The 14412-nt window shown below is 39.6% G+C and overlaps 1 protein-coding gene across 1 annotated transcript in view; it reads left to right on the top strand.

The window, feature by feature from the left end:
- LOC104021898 (uncharacterized) overlaps positions 1 to 14412 on the top strand; it is a 124149-nt gene that overhangs the window by 62049 nt on the left and 47688 nt on the right. Inside the window, exons 11-13 of the mRNA XM_087748580.1 lie at positions 4559 to 4777; positions 6605 to 6857; positions 12056 to 12219. Of these exons, the coding sequence (XP_087604706.1) occupies positions 4559 to 4777; positions 6605 to 6857; positions 12056 to 12219 (636 nt within the window). The remainder of the gene's footprint in view (positions 1 to 4558; positions 4778 to 6604; positions 6858 to 12055; positions 12220 to 14412) is intronic.

Genomic DNA, 14412 nt, shown 5'->3' with positions numbered 1-14412 from the left:
GTCTCATGCTTTATCAGTGGTGCTGTTAACTGGTTTCCATTTTAAGGGCTACATGTATTAGTGTATTATTTTTAGCTGTACCTTCAGATACAGGTGTGGTTTTCGACTGAAAGTGATAGCATTTCATTGTAGTAACACTGGGCAGCATTTCCTGCATCTTCATTACTGTTGATAAGCCATAAAGAACTTTATGGCTAAGTTTAAATACCTACTATTTATGGTGGTGATGGGGAGGGGTCTTTTTTATTTGTGAACTGAGTAAATACATTGCACAGATTCTTGGGCTGTGAGGACTGTGGTTCCCTGAAAGTAACTTGCATAAAGTCCTTCATGTCTGCATTTGCTCTTTAAATCTTTTCTGGCTGTATGGGTAACATAAAGCATTTATTTTGCCTTATTTTATGCAATGTAAATAATAGATACATTCAGACTAGATCCTGGATACCTCAGCTGGTATATACCACTGTAGCTCTGGAACAAGCAGGGTTGCATCGGCTGAGAATCTACCCCCACCATCAGCTGTAAGTGCTAATCTTGGAGTGCATTATACAAATGTTCGTCGTAGTTTGTCAGCAGCAAAGCTGTCACCCAACAGTACACACTGCCTTCTATCAGCCATTACTTTTCTGTCATCATCATCAAGTGTAGCTTAAGAGAATCTGTGCATCATTTCTTTCCTTCTGAACAATTTCCATTGAAATAATTGACCTGCTTTTATGGTAATTCGGTCGCTGCTATTTGTTACTGCAGCATTTTGTAAAGAAAAATGCAAAACTAATGCCCTAGAACAGAAACATTCAGCCAAATTACTTACCAGTAATCCAAGGAATCATGGATAAATCCATTGCTCAAGTGGCTTCTCATTTGGAGCTTTATATAGTTTTCACCCAAGGGTTGAGATTTGGGTTTTTTGTGGGTGGAGGGGTTGATTTGTTTTTGAAAGGTAATACTCATGCTCTCTGCCCTAGAGCAACTTCATATAAATCTCTTCTGAAAACTGTATCTGCCAGCACTGTCACTCCACCCACGAGCTTTCACTAGTAACACCAGTTAAAAATATTTAAAGGGGCTGTTACCACTTGTTTGGTGCATTTCATTTTGCGTTTCTGCCTTCTCCTTTCTTCATTCTTCAAAAAAGTCAATAAGAGATATCATTTAAGCCCAGCGTTTTGAAGTGGCAACCAGTAAACAGCCTTATACCATGATTAATGTGTACTCAGGAATAGTTTGATGTAACTTACAAGTAGTAAGTTGGGGCCCACTGAATTTGTTTTAAAGTAAATGAGGAGATTCCAGTTGTGGGTTGGGACCTTCCGTGAGTCACTGGATATGCTATATTTTCCACCAATTTCTACCCCTGGCTGATGATGTTCATGTCAAGGTGTTACACAGTCACAGGGAAGTACAACCTAGCACAGAAGTGACAGAATCTGGACTGTCTGACAAGTTAAACAGTAAGGAGGACTTTAATTTCCATTTAAAAGCTGGAAACTATGGTCAAGGTGCATGATGCAAATCATGAAGTCTTCTAAAGAAAAAACAGTTCTTCAAAAATCAAAATGAATGTTGTTTGGTTTTACCTAATGGATATATTTTTCTTGATTTCTTTGACTTCCAGCAAGTTTGGCTTTCTGTGGAGTTTCTGGGCTGCTATTGCTTTTTTCAGGGGAAAGATGCATGAAAGTAAAGAGATCGCAAATGTTGTCCTGTGGCTTTAAGCAGGGTCATTGCCAGTGGAAGGCGTCCAGGATTTGATAACAGTGAACGTGCTCTGAATTTCTCTACTTTACTTTGGAATTTTGTTGAGTAGGTGGATTCCTATGGCTGACAGAGCCAGCATCTCAGCAGAGATGACAACGCACAGACCACAGTTCTGCTATTTTTCATCTTCATGTCCTAAAAAGGTGCAACTTTCTTGACAGCTCACAGGTGGAAGCATTAGCTCTATTTTGACCTCTTGAAAGTGGAAGTAGACTGGGGAGCAATGGAGTGATGAAGGCACAGGTTGAATATTTTCATTACTGCCTAAGTCTTAGGGAAGTTTGATAGCCTCACTTTGTATCGTGTGCTCATGGTGCTTACGTAAGCAGCTTCCACACAATGAGTTACAGAGCCGGAGTGAGTGTATTCATGAAACTCCTGTGAAAGTGCTAATTGCATCACCAGAATCCTGACTCTGTAAGGAAGAAGTTACCTCACCTTCCCAGCCCAGCATTTTGGTTACTACACATTTCTCAGTGTTTCTGGTGCTCCAGGACAGCTGTGCATGAAAGAGGAGTTGGTATTTTCAGCACTCTGAGCTGCGTGCCCTCCTTCTCAATCTGTGTGTTGGGTTGGAGGAAGGATTTATGTCTTGAAATATTTTTACAGGTGGTATATTGAACATTTCACTCTGGCGTTGCTTGTTCAGAGGTGGCTTCATTTAGTAAACTGAGCCCAAATAATCTAGTAGTAAATGACTCTTACAAAATGAGGAGGTGGTCTCAATCCAGATTTTTTGTGGAAAATACATGGTTACTCATGCTCTCAGCACAGAGGTGAAGATTGGCAGTGATCCCTGTAGGATGTGGATTTCTGACATGGGTGAGGCTGGGTGGGACATCTATGTAATTCTGCTTGTTTAATGAAAGATGAGAAGAGTATTATGAGCTAAGATAGTATTCTTTTTTCCTTTCTTTTTGTTATCTTTTTTCTTTTTTTGCACAACAAACTATTTGGTCTAACTGAAATAACTCTGTGGCTAATCCTACCCTATTAAGTCTCCTCAAGGAGTGAATACGTTAAGAGCACACTTTGATGGAAATTATTAAAGATGACAAAAATTTCTTTATATAAAAGGAAATGTAGTACACTCTAACTTCATAGTTCAGAGCATCCAGAACGCTATGGTTTTTGTAGTATAATATCACAGTCAATTGTATTTCTTATTTTACGTTTTTGTCTCTTTCTCACACGAGCCTAGACTATGATTTCATAATGTTAATGAAACGTGTTGTGATGTTCCTGTAGGCTGCTGTGGGTAAATAATTACAATATGAGGAAGGTGATTCATGATGTGGCCCTAAGTCTGTAAAGCAGGACTTTGTGACTGATTAGGATATAAGCAAAGTGGACTGCAGTGTCTCAAAAAGCCCTTCAAAACTCCTGACAGATCAACCTATAGTCACTGCAAGGGTCACCTGTCTCAGCCCAACAGATAATTCTGTGAGAAGTTTTCGTGATTTATACTTGAGGCCTTCTTAGTGACCCAAAAACTATTCTTTGTGGTGTGTCCCTGACAACTTCTCCTCCTGTTCTTCAACCAACCAGGTAACTAAAGCTTGAGCCTTCTCATGAGAAAAGGGGCTAGCTGACAGCATGCCTTCTCCTGTAAACACATCCTCTCAGCACTGAGGGTCAGGAGTAACGTGATGCCAAGGCTGGTCCCAAAATCCAGACCTATGGCTGGCAAGTTTGGGACTTGTATTTCTCCTGCTCATTCAAACCGAGACCAAATGCAGAATCCTTTTAAGTTTCTCCATTACTATTCACAGTTCTCTTTGTGATTGCTGGAGAAAGAAATGTACATAGCTATTTAAGAAATTCATATATGTAGGCAGGAAAATGCTGTAAAAGAGTATGAAATACAGTGCAAGTATTGCTGTCGCTTCTTCTCCAGTCATATGCTACGCTTTAGAAAGGCAGCATGTTTTCTTCCACAAAAAGATCTTTATATTTCTGAACTTTCAGAAGTCTTAATCAATATAGATAACAGTTTGAGCATGATGACATCATATTTAGTCCTACAGTTGTGCATCTCAGCTGCTTAGTCATTTAAATCAGTGGAAATAAGCATAGCAGTTATAAGTTTCAAAAGGTCAAAGAAGCTACTGTCTTTTCAGCTTTGAATCAGCTGAGAGACTCCAGTTTCTTGGAAACACAATGCCAAGGCTGCATCTCTGCATCTCATTTCTTTTTTTTTTTCCCTCCTTTGAAGCAGTATAGTAATTAGCTTAAAGGGCAAATCACACTGCACTCAGTAGCAGAATACTTTACAGTGCAAGTTCCTTTTTATTTTCTCTTTCACTTGAAAGTAGTTTAAAGAGAAGTTTTAGCCCACATTGTATACTGAAATATTTGCCTGATGCTCTCTTACCCAAACGCCAAAAAGCTGTTCACATTTTTCAATAAAATGAACGCTTTTTCAGTACAAATATGACAAGTTCTTTTACCATTTTCTCAGAAGGAAAATAAGTGATGAAGTGTTCCTCAGAGAGCAATTTGTGAGAAAATTAAAATTCAAATGAAAGCAAAAGACTTTTAAAACCTTTGTTTTAAATGTGATTTGTTTTTTTTATGAAAATAGCAGCATGATTTCTGGGAGGAAGCTACCTATCATCTAGACTGCAATGGAAAAAAACTTCGTTTTTTTCCTGTCAGATGCGTCAGTCAATCAGAAGTTACAATCAGAGTGTGCGCCACATTTATCTGTATAGCAGGACTCTACAGTGTTTTAGGGACTACTGTTTCTTGTATGATTTTCCAAATGACTCTTTGTTTCATTTCCATATACTTCCAGCCGCCGTTCTGCTGCTGAAGTGAAACTGTCCAGGCGGGTTGTTGAGCGTTTCCATTTCGTACTATACGCAGCCTTCTCAGAGCTGGGAGCTGCACGCTGGCATTCCAGGGACTTCTGGCTGCTCACGCTGCTGGTAGTTTTGCTTTGGTTCGTGAGACTTTACCTGCATTATTTGAGCCAATGGCTCTTCCTTCAGACCATCTCTGTTCCTGTTACAAAGTAAGTCCTACTGCCTTCTTTCTCTGCTGGAATATTTCTACAAATAGCTTGATTCAAAGTGGTTCCTTCACACTATGAAGAGAACTAAAGACTAAGACGCATGCTAAGGGCTCTGCATGCAAGCCCTGATAGGAGCCTCTGCAGAGACCTGGAGAACAAGGAGCACATCCAAAGTCCAGATGATCTGATATGTAAATGTGACCCTAACAGAAAAGTGAAGGTGTTAATAATGTAAATTTTCAACCCAGAACAGGATGTGTCCATTTGTGAATCTTGTGTCATGCCTACCTCTCCCTCTCTGAGATACCCAGCAGGTTATGTATCTTCCACAAGAATCATTTATCATTTTGGATCAAATATTTCAAAATGCCTAAGAAGTGCACAAAATTGAAGAAGCATTTAAATCATATTTGATGTTACCAAAGTGATCTATGAGTAAAATACTTCGAAGAATTTAACTGATATATCAATTTTACTGTGAGGACTACAATGGATTGGCATATTTTAACTGTATGCTCTCTAGAGAGTTCCAGGAAAATCATTACTTGTCATTACTTGACATGAAAAAAAAAAAAAAAGTTGGAGAACAAGTCCACAGGTGATATATACCTGGTTCTCCATATGTTGCTGTGGGGTAGAGAATGGGTTTACAGAGCAAAAAAGATCAGTCATGCTTAGGGAAGGGAAGATTTCTCCAATAGAACCTTTTTTTTTCTTTTCTTCACTTTAAAACATCATGAAAACCTGAATCAGTCAGTAGGAGCCACTAACATGCAACTCTGTGACCTGTGTCTGCTGTGATACAGGGATTATTGGCTAAAATTTGAACACAGTGTCTGAGCAGACTCTGGACAGCACTTGGTATTGTTAAGGTAGTCTTCTAGATCTTAATGCAAAGCCAGCCATCTCTTGCTTCTGGCCTTGCACAGACCAGGCACGCTCAGCCAGCTGGCATTAAAACTTTTGGGAGGCCAAGCATCAAGAGTCTGGGAAAGCAAAGGAAACACAACAGAAGGAAGCAATGTGTGAGAGAGAAGTGGTCGTGTTCGAAGCCACTAATCACAGCTGTCCCAGGCAGTCAGCTAGATAAAGGATAATGTTCTCAAGCCAAGATGCCCTGGATCAGCATCCAAATCTGTAGCTGTGTGCCCACAGAAGAGACTGAGTTGAGCGCTCTCCAGTCCTGCTAAATAGTGGTCTCACTCATAAGTCAGAAACAAAGTGAGAATCTCAAACCGCTTCACCTTTACTCAGGAGGAAAATTTAAGCCACTTTTGATTTGCTTGAAATTTTTGCCTTAAATTTCAGCATCTGTGTGTAGCTCACAATACCATGCAGTTCCTGTCTCTTGCAGCGCCAGCAAATTTGCTCATTGTGCGAGCTTTTAAAATCCCACCGTCCCATGGTGGCAAGAGGGACATTTTCAGTCACTTTAGGGATACTAAAAGCTGTGTCTTCCTTGACACATTTTCTGCTTTGCGCAGTGTCCAGAGGTGCTGCAGTATGCAGAGAGGGGTGAGCTCCTGGGGCCTGTGCTCATATTGGCGCTTCTGGGAGCTAAAGTCTTCCTATACCCCTGCCTGCACAGTCCCAAGGGCCTGGATGTGCATCCACTGAACTGAGAGTCAGAGGGGATCAAAGGACGCAGGGGCAGGAGGAGGAGAAAAAATTTATTTTTCTGAGTGGCTTCAGTGGTTTTTGGTCAGAGGATTGTGACCAAAATGGGGATGCAACTTTATAATGCAGCATGCTGTATGCATTATTCTATGGTTTTTTAATGGTTTGCCCAGGAGCACAGGCAAACTCTCTCCTTTTGCTTATTTACAGATTCCAGCTTTTCCCTCACACTGTTGAACTGTGCTACCAGAACTCCTTGCTGCACACCAGTGAAGAGTTGGTCATGGTTGTGGTGGGGCCCCTAACCTTGAATGCAGGGCTGCTTCTTATAGTCCTGATCAGATGGGGCTGTCAGCAGCTGTTTCACTCATTCCCTTCCTTCTTGTCAAAGTTTATCATAGCTCTGGGACTCTGGACAGTGCTAGACCCCTTGGCAGTGTTCATAGTGGACTCAGTCCTGGGGGTAAGTCACTTAAAATAACTTGGACATGAGATCTTGACGTAGAAGTTTGTTTTATTCAGTGAATCACTGAAAGATATGAAATTCCACCCCTGGCAATGGAACATGAAAGTTAAAAAGAAATTAAATAATAATGTTATACATTACCTTTTTATTAACAAAATTCCCATCTAATGGAGTCACTGTGTTTCTGCATAAAATTAAGAGCACTGTACAAGCCATATATGGAGATAAGAAAGTAAATCCGCCACTGGAATGATTGCATCTGCTTTGAAAAGGATTACTGCGATTTTGGATGTTAATGGAGATGGGTTAATGAGCAGTCCTGATTATTAGTGCTTCAGATTTTTCTAAGCACTGAAACAGACAAACTGAAAAAATGGCAAAACCAAAAGGAGAGGTTATTGTGCACTTCTCTGATGTGCAATGCAGTTAATATAACTTGCTGGCTCACCTAGAAAGACTTGTGAGATTGAAAGACAGTCATCTTTAAGGAAACAGTTTCACCACACGTAGAATGATGAGAGCAAAGCTTCCAACTCTGTCTATGCCTATGTATGCACTGTGTAGCCCATCTGTACTTTGGTGGCTGGGGGCTTTTATCACATCCGAGGTAATGCCTAGTCTCCCAGAACATGCGTTTCAGATATGGCTCTCACTGTGTAGGTGACATAGGGTCCTTTTGATGGGCGCAGGGTGCTGTGAGATTTTCTGGGGGAGTGCTATTGCTGTTTTTCTGCCCTTGTCTGCCTTTCAAAGATATCTTTGTTTCTGTTGCTTGCTCCAGATCAAGCAGTAATCTAAAGTCCTTGTTGTGGATCAAGTTTTCTCAGGTCTCTCGGTTCTTCATCCGCTAACCTGTGCGCTGCTTTTAAGAAGCCCTGTTAAAAATCTGATTTCCCACTGTTTACGTGCTGTTTGCCATTGCAGTGGTTTTGAAAATTGAAATTCAGCTATTCAAGAAATTTAATTGGAGCTCACTTGGGAGGTAATTGCAATATTTTAAGCATGTGGCAACACACTGTAGTTTTCACTTGGACAGCCTGCTGTTTTTTGTTTTTTTTTTTTTTTTTTAATTTCATGGTGTAAACCATGCACAGAATTGAATTTTAATTGTAATTATTCTGATAACAATTTATTTTCCTAGGAGAAAAAGGGGTAATTCCCCAATGTCCAAGCTAGAAATATTTAAATATTTAAAAGGCTTCCCCCTGCCCCAATGCTGGTGTATTCATAAAAACTGGAGGAAAGGCTGAGGTCTGCCTTGTCTTTCCTACACTTGAGAAAATCATTGCCATTGACTTCAGTGGAATTATGTTCAGTTCTAGTCAGACTGAATTCATTATCAATTTCAAATAGGGCTTCTTTTCTTGGTCAGAGGGAAACGTGAGATACGAATAATGTAACTAAGTTTTTCATGACAGTGTTAAAAAAGCACATCTCTCTCTGTACCTCATACTGAAAATTTGGCAATTTTACCCACCAAGATTATCTTTGGTAGAAACTCATTTGTTCAAATATTACACAATATACTGTGTATATCCTTTCCAAAATGAAACTATATCTCTTACATGTGTTTTTGTTATTGCATTTGTAATTATTTTTTTTTCTCCTGGCATTCTTTCAGCAGCTATTTCAGATTTACTTGCCAATCTATTTTAGATCAGGCATTTTTTAAATGTTGTGTTGCGGTAATATGAGTTATTTTAGTGCTAGAATGTATTTTAGCATCCTAAATGGCTTTAATGCTTATGAAAGATGACAGATAGCCCTGGAGAGAAAGGTTTCTCTGTTTACTAACTAATTTTTTTTATTATTAAGGGAAGACTAGAGCGCCAGTTGCATGTTTGGAGGGTTTCAACTCATAGTTTGAGATACTGTGTCAAATGTGTGATTCTAGGCTTGATTTACTCTCAGCTTGTAGAGGGATGTTCCAGCTGTAAGAAACTTTCCTATGATTTTGGAGAACACAGTTCTAGTTCCAGTTCTGCCAGAGCTTTCCCAGGACCAGTCACTTGGTCTCTCTGTAGGCTGTAAAATGTAGAGAGTAACACCTCTTTACCCACATCGATATGTGTCATCATAAAAAACATTAGAGACTGCAGAGTGCTCACATGACCATCACTCTGTGGTGTGATAAGTACCTAAGCCAGGTATTGACAGATATTATAGAAACGATTTAAAACGAAGACATCTTTCTTGGATCATGTCTTTGAGGACCACAAAAGGATTGACACAATCTCTTTGTTAGAAAGAAAAAAATGGATAGAAAGATACACTTTCCCCACACCATTTTTGCCTTGCCAGAAAGAACTGCTTGAATAAGAGAGAAATTAATTCTTACTTGCTATTCAGACTTTTGCCTCTCTGGAGGGATGTCAGGATGTGACTGCTGTGCAGAGGATTTTCCTTGGTAGACAGTCTTTTCGATAAGAAAGTGTTGGAGGCAGACAGCTTTTTTTTGAAAGAAGAGAGGATAGAACAGAACCAGGAGATAATGTATTTTAACTTTTTTGTAAAGAATTCGATCAGATCTGAATTAGTGACTAGTCTGTATATGCCATTACCATTCTCCTGGGACTTGTAATTTCCATTACAGAAACCTGGCAGTGTAGCAAAGGGTGGAGAGAACAGAAATATACTCAAGAATCTCAGTCCTTGTACAGCTCATCATTGGACTTGTAATTGTCTTTATTATGCGTGTCACTGCAAGGGTAGCAAAAAAGAGGGAGAAAGTTTTGACTCTTGCTAAGGATTAGTCCAGGCAAGTTGCTTAGGAAGGTGTAGGTTTCTTGGAGCCTAAAGGTCACAGACTCCCTTTCTGAATGATATGTACTGGATTTTTTGGTGGTGCAGTTTCACAGCCTTCCAAAATGTGTTAATGTGATTTAATATGGATATGGCTGTCATTGTGTCACTTTAAAAAGAAAAAAGTGAAGAGAGGAATTTATTTTAGCTCTGAGCAGTAGAACACCCATGATACGTAGCTGAATTCTTCTAAATTGATCCAGCAGAGGGCAATAATATGTCAATACAGTAGCTAGTTCTTAAGAACTAGATATGGGGAAAAAAAGGAAAATAACAGATTTTTGAACAATCTTTTTCCATGTTTTACTGGAAGTATAATGAAACATAGAGTGTTACGAAACCTTCAGGACTCTTTGTGTATCTGCAAAAATACACAAACCACCTTATTCCCAATTAAATTACTATGTTTGTTCTATGAATATTAAATCCATACCAATATTTAGTATGCTAAAGGTTTGTTTCATCTTCAGTAGAATGAAAATAGTTATACATGTTTATTTGTTTACAGAGCAGTTGAACATAAACTATTAATAGTGTAACTAAGTACCGTATATGACAGTCATGTACCTTTGGAGAAGTTATTAATGATACAACTTACGGATGCTATTTTGTACAGTTAAGAGGTATCTTTAATTCCACCACAGCAGTGGGAGTACCATACAGTCAGATGTCTTCAGTGGTATTGGTCTCATTGCGTCTCTATTTCTGCTCAGGAAGGAAAGAAATTAAATGACGGCTTGTCCTGGTTTCAGCTGGGATAGAGTTAATTTTCTTCTTGGTAGCCAGTATGGGGCTGTGTTTTGGGTTTAGGATGAGAAAAATGTCATGATACACTGATGTTTTCGTTTGTGCTAGTTGCTAAGTGGTGCTCACACTGGTCAAGGACTTTTCAGCTTCCCATGCTCTGCCAGGTGCATGAGAAGATGGGAGGGGACACAGCCAGAACAGCTGGCCCGGACTGGCCAAGGGGCTATTCCATACCACATGACGTCATGCTCAGTATATGAGCGGGGGGAGTTGGCCGGGGGAGGGGCAACGATCGCTGCCTGGGGGGGAGTGCTGGGCATTGGTCAGTGGGTGGTGAGCAATTGTACAGTGTATCGCTTTCTTTGTATTACTATTATACTATTATTACTTGTTTTTATTATTACTGTTATTATTGCTATTACTACTGTTCTATTTTTATTTTACTTTACCTATTAAACTGTCTTTATCTCAACCCACAAGTTTTCCCCTTTTGCCCTTCCAATTCTCTCCCCCATCCCACCGGTGGGTGGGGGAGTGAGCAAGTGGCTGCGTGGTGCTTAATTGCTAGCTGGGGTTAAACCATGACACAGCTATATCATAAAATAATGCTGATGTTTGTTGATTATTCAATGTTGCAGACTGTTCTTTGTGGCTTCCCAAACTGGACTGACTGGACACTAGGAGTGGGGGTGAAGGGAATATCTGATTTTCTGACTTAAAATGCTGCAGACAGACTTGATAATGCATGTACATAAATTAAAATACTGCTTCATAAGGGGGAACTTGTCTCTTTTGCACTGAAAAAAGGTCAACCCCTTTGGGCAAAACTTAGCAAAACCCTGCTGGTGTCCCCTGTTGATCTACTTGTAGTTGCTTTCTTCATTTTTCTCACCTCATTGGGTCTCAGTGAAGCTTTGTGAATCCACTACCTTCTTTGACTGATGCTGTTGTTTGCAAGTCTAGTGGAAAAGCTATCCTAGGTGTCAGCTGGCAACACATGCAGATGCCCTGATACTTCCATTTGGCATTTCAGATAACATGATGGTTGCTTTTGTTTTCCAGTGGTAGCACCAAACAGTGACTCGATCTCAAATTGGGAACTGGTGTGTATACACGCTCCAAAGTGCACGTGTTCAGAATAACATAACTTGCTGAGTCTGGTAGGAACTAGTATTTTTCTTGTGACAAGGGCAAATCATTTTGAGTTTGGAATTATGCACTGGCACAAGCATTTTCTGCTCACTCAGCACTCCTAAAAACAACAGCATAAATCATTCAATATTATACCTCTCTGGTCATTGAAATAAGGCAAATTTCAGCCTTCTTCCCCTTCCACTTCTCCTGAAATATGCTAACGAAGCTCACATTGAGTATTTTCACTGTGACACGGGTTTTGTTCAATAAGCCACCTCTAATAGGGTAGATTTTAATTGTACTAAAATAAGCCAGAATATAGTTTATTTCACATCTCATGGTTAATCTCAAATTCTGTGTAGTAGACTCCTAAGCTTCAAGATGTGTGCCCCACAAATTACAATTAAATCCTTCTTATAAAGAAATTCAGGTTCTGTTGTGTCTATAGGTAAATAATCTAATCAGGTTTGGCAATTTTCTTACGTTGATTTTTTTTTCCCCCCCCATGACAGCGACTTGGGAACAGTGTAGAGAAACCTATTGCTGATGCTGCAAAGCTCTACTGGGTCTTTCTAAGAGCAGAGGAGTCAGGGATTCCTGGTGCCTTAATCACTGTGGTGCTTTATACAGTCCTGTTCATCATCTCGTCGACAGTGTTGTACCTGTACTTTTTAAGGTATGTCTCTTTATCTCATTATTCCCTTAGGAGCTTAGGCTCAAGCCCCTTCTCCTGTAAGATAAAATAAGGTGACATCAGAAAAGACATATCAATGTTACATATCCAGAGCCCAGAATTGCGGACAATCAAGGAGGGGTTAGCTCCTGCTTAACTTTTAATGCACTGGTATTTGGTAGGCACAGTGAGTCAGAGAGGGAGCCACTTATTTCCTCAACAGGAACACAATTGATATAATGATTTTTCATAGAGTCTAGGAGCCTCCGTTCCTTTGGCTTCAGACAATGGTGTCTGTGTCAAGAGTTTAAGCTCTAAAGTGTGTGTACCTTTTATTTAGGTACTTCAGAAGATGACGTCTTTAGTCTTCCAAGCAGGGTTTTTGTGAGAAATAGGAAAAATTCAGAAAGCTGCATATAGTGTGAAGTGCAAAATCTTACTCTCAGTCTGCAGTGGCCCCCAGGGTCTTACAGCCTTTTGATGATACAGGATTTTTGACTTGATGTGACTGAGGCTTTAACCCACTGCATGACATGACTTAATCCAAATTTTTCCATGACTTTAGCCCATTATCAATATTCAGTTCATCAAGAAATTTGACCAACTACCTTTCTTGCCACCTTTCTAGCAGGCACCATTAGCCAGTCAACAGGGACAGGTGTGGGACACTGAAAATGAACAAGATAGGTTGTCTAATATATTGAATGAAAAAGTGTATTTTCATTTTTTCTGAGTGACTTATCTATAACACAGTATGAATTTTGTACTGGCCCTCGATTCATCCAGTGATGAACATTGAGTGGTGGCAAGCACCAATAAAAAGCCGTACGCAAAGGCAAGATGCAGGCAGGTGTAAGAACAGAAAACCTCAGCGTATGCCCTCCATCTGACAGAATCATCCCTCGGTCTCCTTTCCACAAACTCTGTTGTGGCAGGCAGTAAAAGATAAATGGCAATCTAAATTTCTGCAAAGTGTTTCAAAGCTCCTGCATTCCTGGAAGCTGTACACAACTCCAATGTACTGGTAGTCTAGTTAATTAGTTTTTGAGATGTTAATGCCTTCTTAATCATTGACTTAATAGTTTTGAATAGCTTCATAAGTTTTAGCTGCTGTCGTTTATTACTCAGGAAAATTAATTTAAATTAAAACATTTGTAAGGCAGGTTTTTATGAGAATATTACCAACATCTTCATTGTCTGGGGAACAGGTGCAAGATCATGAAAGGTTCCTTTCCTTCTGGATCAATTTTCCCATAATGTTTTCCAATAAAGGGGTGGGGGGAGAATGTTACTAGGGGAAAAAGTTGTTGTAGTACAACACATTTTAAAAATGATTCATAGCAAAATACAAAAGCAAAGGGAAGATAACAAAATCTGTTACAGTGCATAAGGTCTTTGAAGTTCTTTGCTTGATAACAGAAAGAAACATTTTGAATATTGGAGTCTGTTCAGAGTGAAGTTATACTATGAGCTTCTGAAATTGGATCAACTTTCTCTTCCTTGTATGTCCACAGCCCAACACAGTGGGAACCTTGGACCTGGCTAGGACTCTTGAGCAACACACTGTCAGTCCACTAATGATAGCATTAAAACCTTTTAAAATGTTTTTAAGGAAAACATCTTTGCAATTTATAACATTGTTTCTGGAGTATTGATATAACAGCATTTGTTTTCAAGAGAAAATAGTATTAGAACCAAGGCAGCAGTATCCCTTTGTGTGAATATTTCTCAGGTGTTATATCTCAAAGATATTAAAAGGTAATGTTGCTCAACTCAGAAAACATATATTTTTTACACAGGCATCCACCACATCTTTCTTTTGTAAGGTAAACCACTATAAATATTGAGGGATGTCTTCTCTGTCCTAAGACACCAGTCAACAGGGAAGACTTTGGCTGTTGGATGGTGGAATTGGTGCCATTGATTAAAATTACTCAGCAATTTGCCATTTAACAGAAGTGTTCAGCAGAGTATAAAAAAGGGATAAGAACAGTGAACCCACCAGCGCACCAAAGCAAGTAGGGGAAGTGTCTGTTTCTGCCACAGCTAGAAAGCTTCATGGCAGCACTGATGAACAACCAGGAAGCTGATGAAATCATGGGCAGGGGATAAACAGCAGTAGGCATCTATTTGTGCCTTTATAAACCAACATATCTCAATAAAACTGGTTCCCCTTGGGTGTCTTGGGAGTCTGTA

Source organism: Nipponia nippon, unplaced genomic scaffold (assembly GCF_047370975.1).
Source record: "Nipponia nippon isolate SJK-2023a ecotype South Korea unplaced genomic scaffold, ASM4737097v1 scaffold_1, whole genome shotgun sequence".
Lineage (NCBI taxonomy): Eukaryota > Metazoa > Chordata > Aves > Pelecaniformes > Threskiornithidae > Nipponia > Nipponia nippon.
This window is presented reverse-complemented; position numbering and strand designations above follow the sequence as displayed.